The following is a 26,252-nucleotide window of genomic DNA, read 5'->3' as shown; positions in this document are numbered from 1 at the left end:
ATCACTTTTTAATCTTTGCATTTAAGCTATTGACACACTGAGCTTCCTGACTCCCTTTGCCATGAAACACACCTTTCAGTCCTGTTATTTTTCTTGTAGGTCTTCTGATTCCCCTTCCAGTTTGAACTCAATTCTTGATTTATGGACCCAGAATGGCAAACAGCATTTTGGAGGTGCCAGGCACAGGGGCTCTCTCCACACCTACTTAATATTTTCATTTATATATTCAGTAAAGTTCCTTCTGACAACTTCATAATTTTCTTTCAAAGCTATATTGCTAGTATTGTTTGGATTTCTTTTGCTTCTAATGCATTTAAAGCCCCTTATATACTTAAAACATCATTATTACCTCTACCGACTGTACATACTGCTTTGATGCCCATTTGCTTCCTTTATCTATTTTGTACAAATTGTTAGCTTTTGATTTATATTCATTAAAAACAGCTTCACCTTTCTTCTATATGCTATGCTAATACAGCTTCCACTCTTCTAAAGAAACTGAATTAACCTTGTACTGCTCAGCTGTAGAGAGGTTGCATTATATCACCAGGCTTTGTAGTTTCGAATTAAACAAAGCATGAAGTAACTTAAAGGACGTTTTCATATTTAAGCAAGTAGAAACCTATGTCTTTTGTAAAGAGAATTTGATTCCTTTAGGCAATTCTGAAAATTGCTCGCAATTTTATTTTAAATGTAGTAACATGACTATTGTCCAACAGGGTGAATCTGTTTCGTGCACTACTCTGGAGGCTTCTTTATAATTGCTCTCTGGTCCTAATACTTCTGTACATTGAAGTTTTAAGAATCTCAAGTTTTCCTTTTGACTCACTATCACCTCTAAACAATTCGCTTGGTTAAAAACAGAAACCACGTCCAATGAAAAATTCTCCATTTGAATGTAATAAAGATATGTAGGTTATTCACCTGATTGTTCCATTGCTTTGAAATTCTCTTTGTGCATCCCATAGGACTCCACAATTATAAGAAATGATTACAATTCTGAATACAGGATATTATTTCCGTGGATGTATTGAATTGCTTCCACAACATATGCTTGATTACTCTTATGTGTAGGGCAACGTGCACTTGGTTTTTAATATCAGTTTGTCTTTCTTACCTTTCCTGACAAATGGGTGTTTATTGTTTTTTCTTCAGTCTGCTTTTTGTTTAAAAAAAAAAAAATGTTTGCAAGGTGCTGTGAGCACTTAGTAAGTTTTTCTCTCTCCCTATGCAATACCTTTGTTTTACATTATGTATATGAATGTCTTGTGGCATCATGTTGGAAACCATATCCGGTTCAACCCTGCAGTTCTTTATTTCTTCCAAGTCCTAAAGCCAGTGTTTCTGTGAGGATGCAGCTAGCTTCTGTGCCAGCCTCCTCAACACCTTTCTGTGCCCAAACCAACACTGCCTCATTGGGTGTCTGTGAGGAAAGAACCAGACAAGATGCTCTACCATGTGATTGATTATTCTAGTTATCAGTAAATTCAGACCATGGAAGATTAGCTGGGCTATATATTTTCCATCACTTCATCTCCCAAAAGACCCACTAGCTTTCCTTTAAATGCCTCTGTAATTAGAGGAGATTTAATCTAACTCCCTCTCCAGCCCCTCCGTGATAATGGCTCTGAATGAAGCCTGCTTGCTTGCCTGCTTGATTTCCCTCGTCTGCTGTTCATCAGCCATTCCTCTTGAATTCTTACCCACAGAAACTGTATTTTTCATGTACTGGATCAGTAGAGAACTACTTGCTTTTCAAGGTGAGGGATGTGACAGTGCCTGCCATGACCGTACTGTGGTTTGCCTTCCCAGCTTTACAGTGTGAGTGGTGGAGAAAAATAAACCTAAAAAAAATAATTTGTTCATCTAGAGTTTTAAATCTGCCGTGCAAAGGCGAAGGGAACCTAGAGCCCCTCTATTGCAGGTGTTCTCCTGTGGATCTGCAGACCTGTGGCTTAAGCAGGCAGCCACGATCCTCCAGGTAGGGTTTAGTGGTCAGGCAGAGCAGAAAGTGCCACGAGCTGAACAGGGGGCCTCCAGAGTGCAAAATTTTGAGCACAGAGAGGTGAGAAGATCTGGCCAGAGCTATAATGAAGCTGTATCGTTTGCTGATTGGGAACAGAGAATGGCCTTAACACATGCTGCCACATGTGTGTTACGACGTCAAGCTCTCTTGCTTTCCTGCCAGGTGATGCAAGTGTGTTTCTGCATTAGGAAATGAAGTTAGCTTGAGATTTGCAGAAGTGATTAGAGGTTTTGAGCAGCAGTGCTGGGATCCTGTGGAAAGGCTAGATGTTCCAGGAGCAGATTTCTTTCAGATTTCTGAAGTTAGGCACAGGAAATTACTATTCAGTTCCCATCTGCTGTTAACCCTGTTGAGATCAAATTTGACAATTATGTAAAACCGAAAAAAAAAATTGGTAAAGCAAAGCTCTGCTACCTACATTAGAAGGCTCTGCTCCTTGAAGCGCTACTTCCAGTGCTGCTCAGTTGAAAGTCCACCTCTTGGCCCTGTAGGAAGCCTGTGTGCCTACCATAGCACCCAAATTATTCAACTAAAATGAAACCAAATTAATCTTCCCACTTCTTTAGTCCATAGTGACTTACCGTGCTATAAATACTACTGAGAAAGGGTCTAGACCTTTTGCTTCTCAGCACCTTACCCACACCTTCAGATGCCACCAGTTTAATCTCTCTCTGTTGCAGCCCATCTGGAAAATCCTTTGTAAGGAGCCTGCACACTTCCTATCCTCAAGTACAGCTCTCGGTACATTTCCTTTCTTTGCACTTTCAAATCTGGAAGATAGTGTTAACACTTAAAATAAACGTGTGATAGTGGGTGTGAAGAGGGAATGGGGAGAACAAGTTTTCAGTCTGTCAAAATGAAGACATCAACCTCTGCTTTTATTTTTCTGGCATGTGTGCTTTAAATAGAATGACTGGGTTGGGTGACTTCCAAGTGTTTGCTGCGTTTGGCAATTCTTCTAAGTTGTAACAGATGAAGTTCTGCTATTCCATATGATGTGCTCCTTCCCCCTTTTTCAGTGACTCCTTGAAACTCCTTGGGAATTCAGCATAGTGTTCACATCTGTTCTGTGGGTGGATGTCCAAGGCTAACAAAATGCCTACTGGACTTGGAGTCCGCTCTGCCAAAAGCCATATGGTTGTGTTTTAGTTTTGCAAGCACCGTGCGGTAAAGAAAGGAGCTTTGGCCAAGAGAGAAATAAGGGGAGGAGGGGTGGAGCTTCAGATCAGTAAATGAAGGTAACCTTTTGTCAATTGATGCTAGAGTGGGAGGATGAGAAGATCACAGAGAAAACAAAATAAAAGCTGTGAGCACAGGTTCCTTTATCAGTTGTTTTGAACTACATGGTGCCCCTCTCCTCTGTGTGGTGGTGTTGACCGCAACCTCACAGCATGCTAGGTTTTGCCTATTTTTTCCTAAAAGCCATAACAATCTAGATAATTGGATGCTTCCTTTTGGCCTTACAAGATGTGCATCTTTGCTGAGAACGACACTCAAAGCCCTCCCCAATACCACTTGTTGAACACCACGCAGCAGCATCTGCAGTGGTGATTTGCTGAGGCGGAAGGGACATCGAGCAGCTGCTGATGCTTCTCTGAGCAGTGACCAGCTAAACGGCCACTTGGGCTGTTTTCTTACCAGCCATCTGTTAGCAGCTCGCATTTTTAATAGCCATTGGACTTCCCTGTGTCTGGAGGAGCATGCTTGTTATTTATTGAATCATGTTCTGCTTTTCTTGAAGAATGTGGCTCGTGGAGAGCTCTTACCTGCTGCAACTTTAGCAGGGGACTTTAGAGAGAGCCTTTACCAATGGCCCCTCAATACAGTTGCAGATCCGGCACCTGTGAGAAGGGAAACACATTGACTCATGGATCATAAAGATGTTTAAGGGGAATAAGAAAACGTGAAGTCTCATGTGTCTCTTGAAATATCTTTTATTGAGATTTGGAAAGCTGCTGCTTGGTGAAACCTAGTGTTTCAAGATCAGAAAGGGGAACCTGAAAGGTTTAAGCTTTTAGGAGCTTTTATGTTTTAGTGTAACAGTTGGACGTGCTTTCCAGTAAACTACAGTGTGTAAGCACGTAGGCTAGAACAAGTGTTCTTGTTTTAAGGGTGCCTGATTTTTCTCGTTTTCTTGTCTCTGGAATTCTTTTTATATATTATCACCAGTTCTGATTTATTTGTATAGGGCAGACTTAACAGGTCAACCAAGGCAGTCATTCCACAGTACAAGACGTTATCCAGGATATGTCAAGAGGCAGGCCTGACCTGAAGGCTTTTCAGTATCAGGCAGACAGGACAGGCATGTGGTGAGAGAGAAAATGGGTCACCAAAGTGGGCTGACGGATGTGGGAGCAGGAGCACCCTGGAGCCGTAGTCTTCACCACTACCTTCTCCTTTTCTTGACCATTTTCTCCCAGGCAAATACCAAACTGCTCAATAGTTAACAGTTTACGAGCTGTAGACAACCTGCACTACTTCCCAGTGAAATGCAGCTGCCATCAGGATAGGCTGCCATTATATTGTGTAAAGAGTTTGAAGCCGTTAAGATGGATTTACAGTACTGCCTTACTTTCCCAGGAAACATCCCCTTGACTTTTTGGTGTTTTCAGTTACTGCATAGATTGTCCTTGTATTTGTACGTGTGTCACTGCAATGCTTTTAAAATGCTACTCTGAAGAAAAAAATACTCTAAAATTCAAAGAAGTGCACATAAGTAATGAAATTGCCTTTGGTGAAGATGAAAGGGGTGTGCAGCCTTTCCTTTGTGAAAAGGACTGTGCAGTGTTAATGCACAGATACTGTTTTTCTTGTCAGTAAAAGAGTGAGTACAGTTCATGAGAGGGTGGCCGTGAGCCTCATAAGAGGGCTTTTGTTTGATACTGACTTGAAAGTAGCGCAGCCGCTGTTTACCAGTGTTTTACAACGATGAACAACAGTAGCATAAGCCATAATTAGAGCTTGTGAACAACTCATTGGTGTTCTGTTCTGCTCCTATCCAGAAATAATGGCAGAGTGGACTCTTTCATGCTTGCTGGTATTATATAGGCTTGACAGAAGTGTATCCATTCTGGTTTTTCCGTGCATCTAAGCAAAAAATAGAGTTCCTGAGTCTTTGCTTGGGAAAAACCTCTTTATGCTTTGTTGGAAGAAAGTAATTCGTCACACACAGGCAGGTACGCTCCTTTTCAAAGCCTACTTAGTATTGATACTTTCAGAGTAGTTTAGATTTAATAATAGATAATAAACATTGCATCTGAATTAAAAGCGCTTGCATCTGAATCTTGAATTAAGAGAACAGTTCTTGTTCCCCTTCTGTGGCTTCTTCTGAAACGTCTGAGTAAATTTAGTGTGTTTAAGCAAGGGGTGAACTGGCCTTTTGTTCAATGCTGCAGTGGTACAAACAAGTATCAGCTCATCTCCCACACAAAGTTCTTGTGTGCTGTGTCTGTAAAACTATTCTGGGCTTTTGTGGTGCACGGAAGGAAGGTCTCCAAGAAGGCCAGCAGCAATATCCTAAGCTGGGACTAGACATCTGCTCTTCGTACGTGAAAGATGTGTGGCTTGTTGTACTTGCTCCTCTTCCCTTCCTTGTGGTCCTGATGGCTTGGCTCTAACGCAGACAGTTATCAGACACATCTAAATGCTCCTCTTGGTCTTCAATATTGAGTTTTTCTTACAGTGATTTCCTTTCCAAATTCCGATCTTCTCCTGTTCGCAACAATGTCCAAATGTAGCTTGTACTTGTGGCACTTCCAAGAGGAGGTACGCCAGCAGGAAAGCGTTTTGTTGGTTTTTTTAGCAGGGCCTGTTGCAATAGTACAAGAGGTAATGGTTTTAAACTAAAAGAGGGTAGATTTAGACTGGATATAAGGAAGATGGTTTTTACGATGGGAATGGTGAAACACTGGCAGAGGTTGCCCAGAGAATTAGTAGATGTCCCATCCCTAGAAACGTCCACAGTCAGGTTGGATGAGACTGAGCAACCTGATCAAGTTGAAGATGTCCCTGTTCACTGCAGAGGATTGGACTAAATGACATCTAAAGGTTCCTTACAACCCAAAACATTCTAAGATTCTATGATCTTCCAGTGCTCTTAAGGGATGGACGATAGAGAAAAGCCAGCTGCACCGCACTTCTTACTTGGGATGTTGCTTAACTGAAAGTGTACGCTTAAACTGCCTGACGTGAGAGAGGTTTTAAGTTCATGTAGCTGACACATGGTCTACAGATGTCTTGTCCTGCTCTTCCCAGAACTGGAGAACACTTGTTTAGAATTATTTTTAATACGAATTTTCCATTAATTCACTTTGTGCCTTGAGTTTATCCTAGTATCTTATTTACACCTAACTTTTATGCTATTTTTTTCTTCCCATGTCAAACAGGGTGCCCACACTGTAAAAATGCCATTCCGCATTTTACAACTGCTGCTGAAGTCTTTAAAGAAGATCGAAAGGTAACGAGCTGTTAATAATTTTGGAGATATTTAAGAATGTTTTCCATCATTTATACTTTACAGACTTTGTTTATTGATCAGGTGTTAGTCCTGTAGGTAACATTGCTGTTACACTAATAGAAATATATCTGCATCTTAGGGGTTGTATCTTTTTGGTCAAATTGAGTTGCTCTGTTTTCATTTATTTGTTGTCTTTTCGGTTTAATTTTTTTTGTGGTAGAGTTCTTTTCTATGAAGCAAAATACATTCTTTCTCATTGAAAGTTTAATAAAAGATAATTTACATCTGCGTTCCCCTTCAGCTTTTTGTCAGCCGTATGTGGAGTGCGTGTGGAGAAACCACAAGTTGTGTTACAGTCCTGAAGGCCTCAATCATAAAACTAATCTTTGCTTGCATAGCATAAATATAATGTATTTCTGTAAGTTGGCTGACTTTGAGTCCAGGATGTCAGGCCCTTCTAGGACCCTTATGCTTCTGCCTTGGAAATACATCTGATGACTGAAGCACACCAGTTAATTTCCTTGCATTGGCTGAACCATTTTAACTGAGTGCTTGCATAACTGGGATTTAAAAAAAAAACCCACACCACACCTGAGCCATTGGATTTCACCAGATAATCACTTAGAAACCTTCTTATTATCTTTCAGTGAACTGTATTTCATTCTGCTCTCTGAATTTGTTCCAATTTCACTATTGTTTTGAGTTTAGGTATAGCATGGAAATTTGATGATTTAATATGGAAACAAAGAGGTGATTTTGAAACAGTTATAGCTCTGCTAATCTGCATGCTACTGTAACGGAAGAATTTCTGTGGTGTTCTTTTTTCTTTCCCTCTCATCTTTTCTGTAACTCACAGATGCATCAGATTGACAAGAAGCAAATCATTCTTGTATCACTGGTTGCATAAAATTAGAAGTTCATCACATATACCCTCTGGCACACAGAAACTTTAGAGACGTGCAGCTTTCATTTCTCTTACGGCTGCAAATTTGTGTGCTCAGATGCCTTTTGGTTACTCACTTGTTTCCAAGATCTCTGAGAAAGTATCCTCATTTTCCCACTTTTCTTGTAGTTCCCAATGAAGCCTCTCTTTCCTAAACTCATTAAAATTTCATTCAGAGGAGATGAAGCAAATGTACCAGACAATGTGAAACTTGCTTATTAGAGCCCCAGGATGTATTAACAAGCAATTTGAATCATGGCACAGTTTATTGGACATGGTGGCGGTAAACGCAGGCTTGTGAAACTTTCAGTTCAGGCCACAGGTTTCAGTTCAGGGCAGTGATTGACGGTTGCAACTCTTGACTTCAGTTTAAGGCTGAAGTGGGGAGGTATAAAATGTAATGAGTTGGAACAGGAGAGCCAGTAGGGAATATTCAGGCTGGTACAGTTTCAAAGAGGTGTGTGCAGTTGGGGAAAACTATGTTATTCCACCCGAGTGACTTATGAAAGTGCCAGGGGCTGATTGTCTGGGGAGCCCAACTTAATTGTGCACGACCATAACTTGCCAAGGTGCTTCTTGCTGCCAGTTTGTGCCCTTGTGGAAAAGAAAATAAACCTGTTTAAGACTTTAGAAGGACACATGGCTCTTCTCACAAGCAGCATTGTGGTTATTCCCATGGTTCAAACTGCGCTGAAGCCTCAAACTTTGGCTGTTTTCTAGTTCTCTAGGTCTTCAAGCTTCTGTAAAATCACTACTTAAGAGAGAAGAAGTATTTTTTTCTTACAAAAACAGGGGAAGTTACTAATTTTCATTTTTATTCCCTAGTAGTGTCTTTTTTTTCCCCTAGAGAAAGTTTTATTTTCACTTTAACAGAGTATAGTAGCATTTAAACTGTGTCTTCTTTTGAATAGGAGTGGTCCTTTAATTAAATGTTTAATTCTGCAGAAGCCAAAGAACAATCAAATACATTCCAGCCTTGAATTGGTTATAAATAGCATCTTAAAAGGTGTCTTGTGGGAGACTTTGAGTCTTTACATTGGAATTTTGAAGATGAGCAGAGCTTGAAGCTGTTAAATACGTATCTCTGTTCCTGCAGATCTGCTGCAAAGGGGTGGTTTTGGCGCAGGAGCCCCCCCCGGGGTTGTGTGTAATGCTGTGTACTTTTTAATCATCTGCACTGCTGGAGTCGGAGTTTAAAAATGCAGTGCTCAGAACATTGGCCCCGAATGTCAATTCTTGTTGGCCACATCACTGCTGGTGGTTTTAGCAGAAATCTTGAGCCTGCGTGCTTGCCTGGGGCAGTGGTGTGGTTATTGCAAAACACAGCTCTGGCTGTAACCCACAAAGCAGAGCCGTGTCTTTCCATCTACCTGGAGAAATTTAGTGCCAGTAAGACCAGAGCAGTGGTGAGGCTTTTCTAGTGAAGCGGTTAGCATATTGCTTCCAGTTTTTTAAAAACAAAACAAAACAAAACAAAATGGAAAGAAAAAGGAAGAAAAGTCAGATGAAACATGTTTGTCTTGGGGCGCTGTGATCTTTGGTAACAGCTGCTGGGGCGGGGGCAAAGCCTTTGGCCTTTGCTTTGCAGCTTGAGTCTTGGCAATGACCTGTGTATGTCAAAAAATGCAAATGTGAGGATTGTCACTTTGCTGAGCAGATTGAAGAGCAGAAAGATGTGTCACTAACTGCGCCAGAGACTCTTGAAAGGGCACCAGCTAAACCTTAAAAAAAAAAAAGTCTATATTCTGCAGTTTGGCTGATTACGTAAAGTCCAGCTTGAAGGAACTGATTTGTGATGCTTGGATTTGCAGAAGGAAAGTGCTTGACTCCTCAAGGTCTCTAAGTAACAGATCTCTGGAACTCCCGCAGAGCGGCTGCTGTATGACCAGTCTTCTCCATTTTCGCAGAAGATTGTTCCTGTACAAATGCACTGACCTAAACCGTAGCACTGCAGCTGGCTTATAGAGAGTTTGCACAGAACCAGCTGTGGCAGAGGTTGCAGGAAAGAGTGCAGTTCATGGGGTATTTTGGGGTGCTCGCTGGGGGGCTACAAACTGGTCTATCCTCAGTGTATATTGTGCATTGGCTTTGCAGCCATGTTGCTAGGTGTGAACCATGGTATAAAATCATGATACCAACCAAATCGCAGTATAGTTATCCAAAGTAGTTACTCTTTGAGTTTGGCTTCAAAATTGATCTCTTTCTGCTTAAAAAGCATGTGTTGAATTTTGTTTTAATTAGACTCATTAAATACGGTGATGTTAGCACTGTGCATCATGGTGACTACTATTGGATCTTCCCTTTGCAAATAGATGTGCTTTGAGAACAGCTGATGAACTGCAGCTATGGTGATGCTGCTGTGGCAATGAGGGCAGCTAATAATCTATCTTCCATTTGCAAGGCCTCTCTCATTGACAGCAGTAGTCGACTTGCCATAAGCTTTAGCAAGGAAGCTCATAACTGCCATTGGGATCAAGAACAGCTAATATAAATGGAAACCTATGGAGTAAACAGAGAGAAGAATGTGTATCTGTCTTATTCGTAGGTGCTTTTAAGACATTTGGCAACAACAGACTTCTTTTTCTAATAATCAGGTAATTGTTCTCTGGAATTGACTATAGTTTAAAAATGTTGCTTAGAAGCATTCTTTTCCATGCTGCAATTTTACTTTTAATTTTTTTTAAGTTTATCCCTGAAATCAATATTCAGTGAGTTATTCACTTCCATTTTCACAACATAAGTCAATATTAGCTCCAGCAGAGATTTATCTCCTCGAATCAATAAACCAGCATATGGCAGTACATATTTTAACAGGAGAGCAACTATGATTGCAGGGGGTACTTTTACTACACTGTCATATGGTGACTGGGAGACAAATGGTTAAAGTGAAAAAAAGAGGTATAAGAATAGAAAGGAGGAGTTACCTGGAAGGTCAAGGGATCCCACTTTCAATTTTCTACACATCTGTTTGAACCACTGGATGTAATTGTGTTCCTTACCTGCAAGATGCCTCTAGAGCAAAAAGTTGCTTTGTAATTCTGTTGAAAAGGAGCTGTGATTTCTGCTGTATGATTAGATGATACTGCAAGTACTTCTTTTTCCTTCTAGTATGCAGGAAAAAAAAAGAAGGCATCATCCTTCTGTTACAGTTGAGGCACACGTAGATCAGTGGTCACATTTTCAGCATAGCTCCGCTTCTATTTAAGCACCTAAATGTAAAGTTCTGATTTTTGCAACAGCTCAGCATTCGTGATCAGACCACTTCATCTGAATGATATGCCACGCTCTGTTTCCTTTTTTAAGAGCTCCGCAGAGCTGGTCATACATTGCTCACTTTCTAATGCTGTGCGAGGTGAAGTTTTCAGCTCTGTCATTAAGCTCCCACTTCCTTGGTAAAACCATGAAATGTTGCTGTGGGATTTCCCTTTTCGGATAAAGATATTTGCTAGTTCCAAACGTTGCTAGAGTCATAGTAAACTGTGCTGCCTGTGGAATAAATGTGCAATGCATATTAATTGGTCTTATTTTTTAACTTTATTATTATTATTATTATTATTATTATGCATACTAACCTGATATTATTAATTATTATAAGCTGCGTGCCAGTAGTGAGGAACTACCAATAATGTTAAGAAAGCTGGATGTGCTCCAAGAAACTTCCTCTGGGGTCTACAGTCTCTGACTATCTTTTCATTTGATAACTATTCTATTCCTGCTACAGCTACTGAACAGGATGATGATAAACCTGAACGGCATTGCCTCTGGAGAGAGAACTTGTATATAATGATGTATTGTCAATATTAAGGCAGCGCAGCTTTGGGTTATGGAGAAATTTTGTGCATGATGCAGATACAGCACTTAAGGTTTTTCTTCCTGAAATGTTTTTTCAGTGTATTTTTCCCTCTGGTTAGACGAAAGTTAGGAAAGCTAATGAAATTAAATTTTAGCCCTAACATTAAAAATCTCCATAAAATTAGTCTTGTTTTCTGAAAGCTGTTACCCTGGGGGTTTCCACAATGGGCATAATGTATATAGGCGCACACACACTCACACACGAGTTTTACACCAGTGTTAGGAGACACCACTGCCACTGATTTTTAGAAGATTTTTTTCGCCTCTTGCTAAGAGGGAATTCCTGAGAGGTGATGGCAAGGATCTTGGCTTCTGGATACATATCAGGGGTGTCTTATGCTTAATGTCTCCGAGATTTCTGGTTGAATAAAGTTAGGGTTTTTACAAGGCAAAGAATATAGGTCTTGCTAACCTATGCTTTCCAGTGAACTTCCATGTAAGGTGCTGGTAGTTGAATATGAAGATCAATTCTGAGACTAATATTCTTCAGAAGTCTTCAGACACATTTTGGTATGGGTTTTCTGGGTTATTATTTTTCCTGACTCAGTTTTCTTCTTTAGCAATGCAGAAAAAAAATGATTGTTGCTAAGATGGTTCAGAATGAGAGGAAAACATCTGTGCAATGTATCACTGCTCACTTGAGGCAGGACTCTCTTTTTGTGGGCTGCATCTTTTTATGTGCAGCCTTTTAGTATAGTCATGAGAAATTCCCCCTCACTGAAACCTGCTGTAGGGCATTTCTCTACGAAAAATGGAGTTTAATATTCACAGCCCATGAAAACACAAACGGAACACAGGAAGGGCATCGGTGCTGTTTGCTGGAATTCCGATATATTTCAGAGCTTAGCTGCCTAAAGTTGATAGGATTGAGATTGGAATTGGTCCTCAGTCCAGAAGTGCTTTTGCTACAAGTGTTTTTCCACATTACTTTTCTGTTCTTGCAGTGCACTATATTTGTTCTTCCGCTGTGAGACAGGCAAGACAATTAGGGCTGTGATGCTATGGTAATGAGTGCACAGAGATGGTAGCAACCTCTATATTTAGGTTTCCTTAACATTTCCACTCTAAAGTAATCACTCAAGCTCTCCTAAGTACTCTTACTCAGCTACAGTTGGCAGCAGGCATTTGAAATACAGCCTCTGATACAGTCTTGGGAATTAGATGTTTCTTTATGAAATTTTGCTTAGGTCTGTATGAGTTACAAAGCTTTTAAAACTTGCTGTTTCTTTTTTCTCACTGGCTCTAAAAATAACAGAACAGGAATGCATGTTCTGAAGAGCTGGGTTAAAAATTACATTTGCAGGAGCAGTGGTGGGTCCGTAGGACTGTGTGAGAACTCGCAGTGGGAGCATTTCAGAGAATCACAGACTGTGGACGTGTCCTCCAAATGCTACTCCAGATGTAGGTGTCCCTCGCCATTAGTCCTGTTTAATTAGACATATCATTAGGCTAATTTGACTGTTGCAGCCGGACTTAGACTGGGATCCTTGTGCATTATTTCGGTGCACAACAAATGCACAGATGGACCAGCTTAGATTCCCTTGTGCTGTAGAGGAGAGCTGTCTCTCAAGCAGACTACTAAAGTGTCTGCCTAAAACAGCTCTGAAGCCACTTCCTTATAGTCCATCAGTCATCTGTTTAGAGGCAGCAAGTAAAGATGTGCTGAACAAGGTTAACAGTGGCTTATGCCATTGCGTTCCTCCACTGCACCTTCTCCTTGCTGGCGGCAATACTCACAAGAGCCTTTTCTAAATGAAATTGGAGTCTTTGCTCCAACCAAAGCCAGTCTAGATGTTTCCAGAGAGGTACAGATAAAAAGGACTTCTCTTTCCAGTGTACTAAAAACTAATTTTCTTAATCTCCAAGAGACTATCTAAGAACAGATGGATCATCAGTCACAACATTTTCGTGCCTCAGACCATCTACTGTGATCTGGATGAGTGCACATATACCTTTTTCTGGCTGTAATCTCTCTCCCTGTGTGATACTTAGGCCAGTGAGAAAAAAAACACATCCAAACAGTTTTATTTATTTTTCCTGTTTTCAGGGAACCACAGCTTCCAGTGTTCTTTCTACATCAATACTGTCACATGAAATAAATGTTTGTCTCCGTTGTAAGCTTTCCTTTACACAGGATTAGCCAACAGGGCTCTAAATTTTGCCTGGCTGCGAATGTTAGGAGGGCATAAATATTTAGGTGAAGTTCTTTCACAGTGTTTTATTCCTAACCTTTTGTTTTAACTGGCCTTAAATGAGTAGGATCCTTTCTGTTGACAGAAAGGGAAAAAAAGAAGAGTGTGATCACGTGTTTTTAACAGCTCTTGAGAGTCCTGTTACTGTAATACCCTTATTAATGTTTGAAATGGGAAAACAGAAACCAAATACTTAAGGTAAGATCACTGCTCACTTTATATAGTGCTTTCCATCTGCAGATAGACTCAAGCGACATATCGCTGAGTGTTGTGTTGTCAGGCTTTCAAAGCCAAAGCAAAACAAGCAAATTAACTGAAGTTGGCTTTGCCAATCTCTTTAATTACTGCTAGGATAGTGAGATCAGGTTTTCCTGTTTTGACAGTGTCACCATGAAACTGGAGGGCATTGTGGAATATTAAGTGATCTTTTAATTATAGAAGAACAGTTCAACTGCATCCTTAAAGTCGTGCGAGTGAAAGGTATTTTGATCCGATTGTTTGAAGGAGGCCCGTGGAACAGAAATTCCAAGTTAAGATGTGCCTGCTATGTAATTAGCATTTGATATATTGTAACCCACAATTGAAAAAATCCTTCCTCTGATTTGTTTAGGGTTTTTATGTAGCTTGTACTTAAACTTGCTTGCTCTTCAGCAGAGCATGTAACAGGGCTGTGAAGGCTACGTAAGCAGCAGCGTATGTTCAGAGCCAGAACCGCCGCTCGTGGGAACAGTCAGTGTGAAATCACAGCAGAGGGCTTGGCTGCTTTAAGTAGAAGCCTATAAATGACGTTTTGTTTAAACATCAGAAATGTGAAGTGCAGCTTTCCTCAATACTTCACAGGTTCAGGTTTCTACTGTCAAATGCTCTAATTTAAGGTTAGCCTGAGCTGATGCTCTGGGGCTGCGAGGCTGTGCGTCCTCGCTGTGCCTGTGCTGGAGCAGGCAGGGACAGAGGGTGTTGCTCTGCTGCCAAAGGGCTGAGCGCAGCAGGCTGTGTCCTACTCAGGGTTTGTTTGTGTGACAGTAGCATCTAGAGGTTTCAAAAGGAATTAAAGCCTGCTTCGCTAATGGCTGCACAGAAGGTACAGTCCCTGCCTTAAAGGATAGTCTGGAAAAAGACAGAAGAGTAAACAAAGCCATGCTGAGAGGGCAGGAAAGCAACTTACAGCTTTACTTGCACTACACGCTGGCCTCACCCGTCCCCTTGTGACCATGGGAGAACTGAATGGAGTTCACAAAAAGCATTTTGGGCTAGAAATCATTAATCTGGTAGAAATTACTAATCTATTAATAGGCCACATAAGTGACCACCCGTGTTTGTCCAAGAACAGGAGAGTTAACTTTTCCAAGTATTAGCCATGCCACAGGGAGGAGATTGGGTTAGGTGAGTTGTTACCATTATCAAAGTCACCTGTCACTGTTCATCACTTAAAACCAAAGTGCAGGAAAAATACTGCAGCCTGACAAAGCTACGACTGCTGTGCTTGGATTTGGTTTTACTAACACAGCCTCTGGATTTCCCATTTGGAGTCTAAGGCAGTGCTCAACAAGAGGGCTAGGAGTGTGACTGTCTGCTCTGTAAGTTGAACGTGCGTCGCAGCTGCAGAGGCCAGGTGCTGTGTGAGCAGTGCAGCGTTTGATCGGGAGGGAGCAACCTTCTGCTCTTCCATTCATCTGGCTTGACCTGTTGACCACCCTCTGATCTTCCTCCACAGCCTTTAGAAAGCCTGTTGCATTTTTAGCAGAAGAGAGACTTTGGTCTCTCCTAGGGCAAAGTCTAAGCTGCAGCATAACCATGAAGCTGACTCTTGCTTTGTCTTCTGCCTCACGCTGTTCTCTTGCATTTCAGATCGCCTACGCTGCAGTGGACTGTGCCAAAGAACAGAATCATGACCTGTGCAAGCAGGAGGGCGTTGATGGCTACCCCACCTTCAACTACTACAATTATGGGAAATTTGTGGAAAAATATACAGGAGAAAGAGGGGTAAGTGAAAGCAAGAGTTGTCACCTGAAATGGGGAGGAAGGTCTCCCTTGCCTGTACTGCCTTGCGAATGAAAATGCAGAGTAAATTTTTACAAAGCTGGAAGGATATTTAACAGCTTCCGTTACCGATTTACATGGATGAATCATTGTGTGCCACACCCTTGCGCATCTCTGCATTAGAAGCATACTTGGTCTATATTAGGAACACGAAATGAGGAAAAAGAAGTAGATTGGGTAGTGCTTTGTTGTATATTTTATTCTTTAGGCTGAAGTCTGCAAGTGAATTTGGATCAAGTGAAAGTGGAAGGTTTATTGCATGAGCTGCTGCTAGGTGCAGAAATGCCAGAAAATACAGAACTTGCTCCTGTCAGTTCTGGATCTGGATTGTGCATATATGGCAGACGTGTTACAGATCCACCAGGCTGCCAGAGAGTGACAGACCATTGGTTTTATAGCAGGGACAAAGCTGTCCTTTGGAGACTCAGGGAAACTAAATATCTCATTCTTCCTGAATCAGATTCACTCCTGGAGCTTGGGATGGAAAGAGCAATTGTGCCATCTAGCCCATGGGCTGAAGTTTCATTCTTCCGTCCTGCGGTGGCCAGCTAATTATATGCTATGAGTACAAGGGGCAGAAATGGCATAATGCCTTCGATGGTTGTAAAGTGTCTGAAAATAAGGGAGCAATCCAATTATTGGTGTGTGTTCTTTGTCATAACCTCCTAGAGGGACATTACTTCTCAGCAGTAATTGATTGCCTGGAGAAGCTAGGGTATGCAAGAAAAACCTGGGGTCTTGAAGCCATCCAGTCATTTTGATAAAAGAGCCTGCCTGAAAGTTACTACTGCTATTACAGCTCACCAAATTACAGAGAAGCATGAAGAAAAAAGCCAAATTCTGAGGTTCTTTGTCAGCTAGGATCTTAGGGAAGTCTTCATGGAGTTTTGCCTCCTAATTTTCTCCAGTATTAGGACCCCAGTAATTACCATTTTATGGTGCTGATCCAGGCATCGTTAAGGACACTGTTTAGTTCTGATTGTGGATCTTTTCTTAAAAGCAAAGATGTGTCCTAACAATTAAGTAATATTTCAGCCACAATCTTTTTATTTCTAACCCATGCTTAAAGAAATGATTTATGAAAAGAGGAATCTATGGTGGCTGATGAAAAGAATTTAGCAAGACAGGAATGCTCTGAGGCAACAGCAGTTGGGAGATGATTATCCCTATGCTGGAAAGTGGACTGACTAATTCCTGCATGCAGCCAACCCTTTCTTGGGTAGAATGAAATTACCCAACAGGACTATTGCAGTCTCTCTGCTGCTGCCAACTGTGTCCCATCTCTCCTGGGACATGTAGTCTTCTGCTAAACTGCATCAGTTTAGGTTTTGTTGTCTCTTATCATGGTAATGCTGGAGGCAGTGCATAGCACGGTGTCTTCCATGGAGTTTCCAGGTCTGTTCACATTTCTGTTTCAGTAACACAGGATTGCGCTGTTAAAGGACTTCTCATTGGTACGACAACACCTTTTGACCCAACTTGGCCGACCGCCTCCTGCCTTGCAAAAGAAATCTCAAGAGAGCAGTGGGAGCCAGGGGACCTGTTTTCTATTCCTGATTCTGGCATTAAATCAGTAGATGTCGTTAGCATTTAGTTCGGTGTGGTCCAGCTTGTGTTTCATCGTTTTATATGGGCAGGGAGGAAGAGAGGTCATGTCAAACTGCCATGGAAGCAGCATGACCTGCTACAGCAGGAGCCGTGGCCGGTAGAGCAGGAGCTCTCAGCTGCTTGCTACCCTGCACTGGAGCTTTGGCTCTGTGGAAGCGCGTGACCCACAGCAGTAGCCTCCATGGAATCTACAGTTCCAGAGGAGAGATTTTAGGACATTTTACCCCAAGCACTTTGAGCAAGGAAGAGTTAAAACACCCTCTGACCCAAGTATACTTTAAATGACATTGAAAACTGGGGTCTTCCCATGGGAGCTCGTGATTGTCAGATGGCTTCAGATGATGTATGGCCAAAGCTTGTCACTTTTTTCTTTTAATGGAAGATTAGTGAATAGTTATAGAAGTGGTTTCTTATTCGACCTTCTCAGAAGCTTTTCAGCTCTGCTTTTTATATTTTGATTTTTTTTCTTTGTTTTGGGTATTTTTTTAAGTCAATCTTTGACTTCTGTTTCTCTACCTCTGTTCTCTACCTCTTTGTATTTTTCCATGCTTATCACCAGCTTTGATTGGTGTGGTTTGGGATTGCTTAATGATAAAGCCTTACTTGCCCAGGCAGCTACAGTGTTTGTGTGCCAGTGGACAGTGTGTTCAAACACAGGTGCTCACACCTCCATGTATTTGAGCCTTTTGAAAAGCCTGCCAGTTGTGTTCTGTGCCCAGAGCTTTCCTTGGAAAAGGAAACTGCTGGCATCCAACAGCCTTAGAAATCAGCAGTTGTAAGAGGTTGGTGTCTAGATTGATATTGTTTGACAACAATTTTGATAGTAACTTGAAAAAATGTAATTCTCTTCATCTGACTCTGTGGAAAAGGAGGAAGATCATTATCAAAACTATTAAGGGATGAGGAACAGTGGCAAATGTTTGTACAGCCAACAAATGATCCACTAACTGCTGTCTGAATGACACAGGTGGCATACAAATGTGGCATGAAAATGTCTTTGAGCACTTTGGACAAATAAGCATCGATGGCATTTGTAGGGACAGATTTTATATTGTCCTGTGAGCTTTAGGGCCATTTCCACTGCGCCCCATCTCTTCAAAGTCTGACACGTGGCATCTGCGCGGATATTTTCCCCTTGCATTGCAGCAGAACAGCATAGGACCAGAGCACTGCCCGATGAGGCAACGCAGAAGCAATACCCGTTCCTTGGTTTATATTCTGCTGTGGGATACAGAAGCTTAAAGTGTTCTTGATGCATTGTTTTGGTTTGTTTGCAAAAATGTGACCCATGTTTTTCTTTCTTCAAAACCAGGAGTCAGGATTCACCACTTTCATGCGAATCCTGAGAGAAAGAGACCATGAAAGAGTAGGAAAGAAGAAGGATGAATTGTAGTTTCTGCCTCAAAAGAAGCTTTCCGCTGCACTGTGAATGGTTCCAGGTCTTTTGTTAACATACCTGAGACTTCACATATTCTCAAGAGAGAGACTTTTTTTATAAACAGCCATGGCCATTTTGTACAATTTTGAAATAAAGTGAAACCACTTGATTTTTAAAAGGAAAATAAATTAGAATGTTGCCATAACGTTTTAAAGAAAACTTAGCATTTTCTCTCATGTTGTGAGACTATGCCCACCGACACTCCTATGCAATATTTTTGTAGTCTGTAGTGTGTCTGTAGGTGATGTTGTTTGATTGGGTGAAATTTTTTTTAAAGGTATTGCAGTACATGTCAAGAACAAAAGGGAGGGGACACGTTTTTGGTTGGTTTTATTTGTTTGTTTGTTTGTTTTTTAAACTAGTGAAGGAAAGTGGGGCTTGTAAGACACAGGTTTATCCAAATGCCGTTTTACGTTCTTGTGAAATAGTTACATGTTCTTCTGTGAGATTTGGGGCAACAATTTTAAGGAGCTCAGGGATAAATACGGTATCTGAGTTAATGAAGACATTAGCATTGACCAGTCCAGATCTATTGATTTCATTTAAATCTCTCTGATCTTTAAATCAGGACTGTTTACATACCTTTATAGAGACTGTATTGAGTTAATTAAGCCAAGTATCAAAAATCAGCAGAGCATGGGTAAAATTAAACTAAACTCTCCTTTTTTTGCATTAATATCATCAAATGCCTTGTAAATTAAGTCAGGAGTGGTTACCATATAGGGGTATGCAGTTGCCCTTATAGGGTATACAGTCTCCCTTGAAATTATGATAAATATGTGTCGGAAAATGTTATGTTCAACTTTTTTTGATAAATGCATAATACTTTTGATAACGCGGTAATTATATATATTACATGTTTACATGCCAGAAGCATTTGTATGTGGGATTTTTCCTTTTATGCTGTTTAAGGAGTTGGATAAACAATCTGTCCCTGAAACAATCATCACTGTAAAACCTGTATTAGCAACCATTGAAGTCTGTTACACTCTTGATGCTTGAAAAAAAATTTATGTTGATCTGGATGTTCTTATGTCTTCACAGGAGGGGAGAGGGAGGGGCAGGAAGTTGTGATTCTCTTTGAACTAAAAATAAATTTTAAAAAAGACAAGTATTTTTATCATTAATCGGCCTTGTTCAGCTTCTTCCCCACAAGGTGAGCAACTGTAGTGGCTTAGGAAGAGCCAGTGCACACAGAATGGGTGCCCGGCGTCCAGGCGAGCTGGGTGGTACTGTGAGGCGTTTGGTGCTGTGAGGGTTGGCCTCCATCTGCCTTGACACTGAGCAAGTAGAGGAAGCAGCTTTTTACAGTGAGGAACGGTGCCTTGGGTCTATAATCTTCCTCTTGCTCTTCACTCTGCCTGTCTCATTTTCTTCTGCTAGTTTAGTTCCTTGGTGAATGCTGTGCTAATAGACAACTCGCTGCTGCGCTGCCCAGAAGGTGAATGGCATCTTGATCTCCTTTCCCAATATTTTTTCCCTCCTCTCATGCCCAATTAATGGCACTGTATATTAGGTGCTCGTTAAGCTCCTGAAGCCATTAGTGAGTAATCTGGGGTACTGGTAGCCTGATTGGCCTTGTATGGTAGCCAGCTTGTTAACCATGACATCAGTTTGAATGGCGATGGAGCTGTGCCAGGGATCTTCTCTTATTAGGCACCTGATGAGTCTCTTCACTTCAAAAAATCAGTTGCCTGGTAGTACATAATATTCTAGTGTGAAAGTAGTTTAATTTGTTAAGTCTTTATTGTTTTGTTTTTTTTTTTCTTTTCTGTTAGTATGGTTGCTTCATGTTGTGTTTGGTACCTTTGCTTAAGATAGTGGCAATTCTTTCTTTCAAGTTATTGTCACATTGGTAGCAAGGATTCTGCCCTGCATTTAGTAAGTAATAAGATATTGATGCCATTTGATTTCAAATAGGAATGCTTTTTCTTACCAGTGAACAATCAAGTATGACCAGTCCAGAACTTAGTGCATTTTTTTCTTTAATCTGAGTAAAAGCAGCTGGCATTAAAGAAGTACAGTCTCCAGAAATGCTTGAGCGTTTCCGTGCATAGACTATGCTTGTGTTTGCACTGAATGCTGAGAAATGTAGACTTCTCAAAAAAAAAGAAAAAAAAGAAGAGGAAGAAAAAAATCATAGCTTGCCAATGGTGACATCACTGGTCAGGATCATTCTGAATTATAGGCTTTAGTAAATGTTTAGGATAGGACAATTGCACACTGTGCTTCAGACCAGTAATTTCTTACAGCTGGTTACACCATAATAAAATTGAAATTAAGGATTCTCATTTTTCCCTTCAGTCTTTTGTCATTTACTTCTTGGACTTGGGCATTCATTTTTTTTTTCTTGGCTAATCATGTGTTAATGCACAAATATAAAATATTTGAGAATAATTTACCTTCTGTTACAGGGTCATGACTCATCTGGTTTATAGTCTGAATTGTCTTTGAAAAATGCAGTTCTGAACACGGTAAATGATTACATCAAATGGCTGACAAAAGCCTTAGTTACTGTGAACTAGGGTGCACCACGAGCTAGGAGCTTCGCTTCCAAGTGCTTTTAATCAATAGACAAGGCCTGGATCTCACTTACACTGTTGTAACTCTGTTGCTTCCAGTAAAGCAGAAATTGGTGTTTGTATTTGCTAGTGAAGTCAGTTTATGTTTGCATTTGCATCAGTCACGTTGAAAATGAAATGCTTTTACAGTTTTTTTCTACAGACTGTGAATGAAAAGTATCGTATAGGTAGGAGCTCTTACTTTGTGTATTTATACGGCTGGGCATTTCACGCATTCGGACTTTCCAGCCCGTCACTGCCCATGCCTAGCCTAGGCGTTCATAGCCACGTAGGAATTTCTGCCATGGTTAAAAGTGAGTAATCTGGGCTTTCAAACCATGAATCATTTTTTAGCAAGAAACTTAACTGCTGATAACAAATGGTTTGCAGTGAAACGGAGATTCTGCTTTTGCAAATACAAGTTTGGTCTTTCAGCCCTTTCAGGGTGTGATTTAGAGGTCTTGGACATCTACTACACAGTTAACCCTAAGCTGATTAAATCTTGCTGAGGAAGGATAAAGTGTGTACAGAGCAGAGAGGCCAAACAAGGATTGTGTATGACTTTGTTCCTCAGTGTTGGCTTAAACAAGATATAAATAGCCCACAGCTCTGAGTCCTGTGGTGTAGTCAGACCAAGAGACGAAGGGGAGCAGGACCGAGTGTTTAGTGCAGACTAGTAGAAGCTGGATAGGGAATGGTTTTCCCTTCCAATGAAAGAGCCTCAGATGTTGGATTTGTTTCATCAAACAAAATGAGGGAAGAGGGAACCTGGACAAGATCCCAGGAGAGTATATACTCTGGGATATGGAAGACCTTGACTGGAGTCCCAAGATGAGCATAAGCTTATATGCCAGTCCCCTGCAGCCCAAGAGGATAATTTGGCTTCTGTTGTAAAGGAGTTGTCCATCTATCTGTGGCCCAATAACTATGTCCTTATGTGTTCAAAGTAGAGCAACTCCTACAGAGGAGACTGGAAAAGACTTGCTTTCCAATCTGAATTGAGAAAAGCAACTTAGCAAATCTCCGTTTCCTCTCCTCCCTCTTTAAAATCATTCTGGATCTGATAGCCCTGTTGACCTCAAAACCCCTCCTAAATAGCTGCAGTTGGGTGAAACAGCCTTTGGAATTTTGCTAAACTCCCACACAGACCAAACCGGGTCTCTGAATTTTGCTGACTTAAAATTCTCTCAATAGTAATCCACAAAGATGGGTTGATATTAATGGTGAAAAAAGATTAGAGGGGTGCGGTTTATGTTCTTAAAGTGTTTAATTTGGGAGTAAAAAAGCAGATGCAACTCCCATCATGAGTAAGCTCTAGGAGAATGCTTCAGAGTCCAATTTCAGATGGAATTGCTTCATGAGAGATTTTGATTTTAGAGGCCAACTGCTTTTCAAAAGAAAAGTCAAGACCTCGCAACTTGGCCTACAGGTGTGCTTTTAGTCTGTTCTGCCTTTTACAGAATAAAAAGCAAAATCACTCTCCATATTCTTGATAGTGCTATATTACGAGAATGAAATGTTGCTTATATGGATTTCCTGGAATAATACTAAACTCCTGCCAACTGCGTTTTACAAACTATGAAAAGAGCCATTTGCTCAAAACAGCTCAGGGGAGCGGGGGCTGTTGTCCACGTGCACCTCATTTTAGTTTAACAAGCCTGCTTGGGTCTGGAATGGTACACTGGGATCGGAGAAGTAAATTCTGAAAAGAGAGGAGGGGGTGGAATTAGCTTTTATCAGCAGGTGCTGGGTGTCAGGGCCAAATGCTGGCACTGCTTGCCTTTGGCAGCCCAGCGTCCCTGAGCATTCCATGGCTTTGCTGGAAATGCGGGTATGTAGCCCTTTGGCAAATCCAGTTGTGTACATAAGTGCTCTGTGCTGGAACTGATTGGAAACCAACATTTCTCCTGTTGTTTTCTTTGGCTGGTCGTGAGAAGATGCTATGCTTTCTCTGTGCATCCCGCTTTTATTTACTGAATAAGGAAGGAGGGTACCTGATGTTTCTACAAAGGAAAAGCCTCCAAATGCTATTTTATCTGCTGGCAACCGGGATTCCTGGAGTGTCTGACTGACCAGCACTGCTGAAATACTCCCTGTGAAGCACCCTTGACTGCCTGGGCTTTTGCTAAGGTTTTGGCAAACAGCGTCTGATGCAATGTTGCAAAAAATCTCGGTATCTAAGTCAGCAATTTCCAGGCTCTGGTTTCTGAGGAGTTAAGCTGAACTGTAAACTCTCTGTATTCATCAGCCTGCTGTAGCTGGTTTTAAGGTCAGAAAAAAAGATGGTCTTTTAGCCCAAAATTTAGGGAATCACAGCTCCAATGTTGGCCTATAATTAAAGCCAGTAGGATGTCTGGGTGTTTCCACCCAGCTGCAGGAACTGGCCCTTTGTAAGATTCCTGCCCCTGGAAGTCCTCTGTCCTCCTGCCCAGAGCACTCCCACTTTTGCAGGGAGACAGTGCTCCTTAAGGAATAGTTATTCTGTGTTTGCTTAGAAAGCATCATAGTGCTAATTATTCTCATTATCTTTGAGCCACTAATAAATTATCTTTCCTTTTCCTCTTCCATCACTCAGTAATGAGAACCGTTTAGTCAGATTTTGCAGATACGGCTTGCTCCTTCCCTCTCTACAACACGATTCCCTGCAAGCATTCATCATAGGGGAAAAAAAAGCTTCTACTGAACAAAATCTTTTCAAATTAGTCTCTGGTGCCCCAGTTAAGTGGGTGTCTACATCGCAGGCATGCAGAAGAGCCTTCTTCATTAATATGTGTGATTCTGCACGAGCTGATTAGCTCTCACAGCTCATTTGGTAGCAAATGTGTAAATCCGTCACACTCTAAATGCCAAATATGTGCACAGCTAAATTACGGAGAAGTAAAAAACCCTGCAAGAGTTGGGAGTCTTTACTTGGAGGAAAAGAAAAGGTCCTTATCCCATGCATTAAATTGGCGCTCTGGATTTATCTAGAGCATTTGTCACTCCTCTGCTTTGTCATTTTTCAGCTTGCAAAATGAATAACTCTTCCTGTCATGTTGATAGCCCTTTCAGTATGTGTGGGTGTTTAATTTGGTGCCTAACATTTGTAATAGACACCTGATATCTCGTCTCAGTTCCCATAAAACAACAATAGCCGCAGCGCAATGCAATTGTCCTTGCACAGTAGGTGAAACTAAATTAACCAGTTACTAACTGTATTATTAATAATCTAGTTACCCTTACTTTTCTTGTTCTTTTTTATTCATAAAAAAACTTGCCAAGAGAAAGAGAGTGGGGGGAATGAAATTACTTTTGTTTAAATATCCGTATGTTTTAGCCAGGGCAGTGTTGCACAATTAAATTAATGTAGTAGTGTCTCTGCCAGCACAAGGGAAGCACTAAAAATGTCACTGCTTTGGGGAAGGGCTGGTGTGCTGCTACAAACATTCTGTGCCCTCAGTCAGTATCTCTGGGACAAAACAAGGAAATTTGCCTTAAGAGCTTGTAATTTATGCATGCTTTTGCTCCTCGTCATGCCAAGCGGCTGCAGAGCCAACCCAGCCTCCAGGCCTGGACTCACCAGCCCAGGCAAGCCAAGTGCCCTCCCTTTTACTTTCTATCAGCGTGCAGAGAAATTGCAGCACAGACTCAGCTTCATCTCCAAAGAGAGCAGTGTTTTGGCATTATCTTCTGGCCATATAGGTTATGGGGAAAGAGCTTCTCACTTCCCAGAAATTCTGGCATGGGAAGCTGTCTTTCTCCAAGCTGAGCGTAAACTCCCGAGATAACATTTCCTAGGGAAATGTGCAGTGTAATAATGAAGCTCCCATCCTGTAGCCTCCGTGTTGCTGGTGAAAGGTTGCTTGTTCCTTTATTCCACCCCATGAGTGTGGAACAGGGGGATCAGGTCCAGTGTTTCCCATCACATCCCCAGGAGGTACGGAGAGCTCTCTTGAGAGTGCAGGATTTGCTTACTGAGAGAGTGAGGGTAAGGTGAGCTCTGTGCTTGGGCAGTCCTGCAGGGGGTGTGCAGCCCTCCCCACTGACAGCGTGGACAAGACACTGCGGGCCGAGGCATTTTTTCCCTTTCCGAACAAGAACCAACTTCCCCAATACAGCAGGAGAAGAATGTGGCCACAGGGAAGCTTTTGCAGAAATGCAGAGTGTCTGTGTGATGCTGCCAAGATTCTGGTCGGTCCTTACAGACTTTAGGATCCACCGCTCCTTCCCCCTTTGGAGACCATAGCAGGATAGCTACAAGACTCCTAACTTTCATAAAATCCACTTCCAAACCCTTCCTTAGGCAAAAGCAGAACAAAAGGAGGGACTACAGAAGTCACAGAAGCAGAGTTCACCGTGGACTAAAGTAATGTTTCTCTGGCAAGGTAGATCATTAGATGCATTAGGTATATTTTGGATGGATGGATAATCTTAATTGTTGTGTATTGTTTGTATTGTAGTCCCAAGATCCAGATCTTCATTGTACAGCTTGATGCTGTACAAATATATAAGAGACTGTCATGCACAGAAAGGCTTTTATTATGTAAATAGTCAGGTTGAGGAAAAAAAGATGTAGTATTATCTCTGTTTTACAGATGAGGCAGTGAGAAGGAAAGAAATGAGAAAGTATTTTGCCCAAGGACACTCAAAAGTCTGTTGGTCAGAGGTGGACTTGAAATTCAAGTCGCGATTTAGTTTCTTCCCAGCTCTTCTTTCAGTCTGTGTACTGTCCACAATATAATTAAAAATTAAGCACAAACACAACAATCCCATGTGTAATTAATCTCTATCTGAAACAATCATCCACTACCTCTCAGCCAAATCCTCCCCAACTCTTCCCTGCTTCTTCAAAACCTGTATTTCTTTCACGCCCAATACCTGTGGTCACCTTACATGTCGAGTCAATGGACATCTTGGATTTAGCGACCATGGATAGAGTTCTTGATTCTTGGTGAAGTAAGGAGCAGGGTGAGCAAAACCACTGCCATGGACTTCTAGAGAGCACCTTTGTCCTGTTCAGGCTAAGAGAGTCCCTTGGGAAACAGTCCTGAAGGGCAGAAGGGTCCAGAAAGACTGGACATTCTTCAAGAAGGAAATCTTAGAGGTGCAGGAGCAGGCCGTCCCCATGTGCCGTAAGATAAACTGGAGGGGAAGACA

General features: G+C 41.4%; 1 protein-coding gene across 1 annotated transcript in view; it reads left to right on the top strand.

Moving 5' to 3' along the window:
* The window catches only part of PDIA5 (protein disulfide isomerase family A member 5), a 104,467-nt gene extending 84,815 nt beyond the window's left edge, over positions 1-19,652 (top strand). Inside the window, exons 15-17 of the mRNA XM_054070183.1 lie at positions 6,412-6,482; positions 15,318-15,452; positions 18,430-19,652. Of these exons, the coding sequence (XP_053926158.1) occupies positions 6,412-6,482; positions 15,318-15,452; positions 18,430-18,510 (287 nt within the window). The 3' untranslated portion in view covers positions 18,511-19,652. The remainder of the gene's footprint in view (positions 1-6,411; positions 6,483-15,317; positions 15,453-18,429) is intronic.
* The last annotated feature ends 6,600 nt before the right edge of the window (positions 19,653-26,252 follow it).

This window comes from Cuculus canorus, chromosome 6 (genome assembly GCF_017976375.1).
Source record: "Cuculus canorus isolate bCucCan1 chromosome 6, bCucCan1.pri, whole genome shotgun sequence".
Lineage (NCBI taxonomy): Eukaryota > Metazoa > Chordata > Aves > Cuculiformes > Cuculidae > Cuculus > Cuculus canorus.
This window is presented reverse-complemented; position numbering and strand designations above follow the sequence as displayed.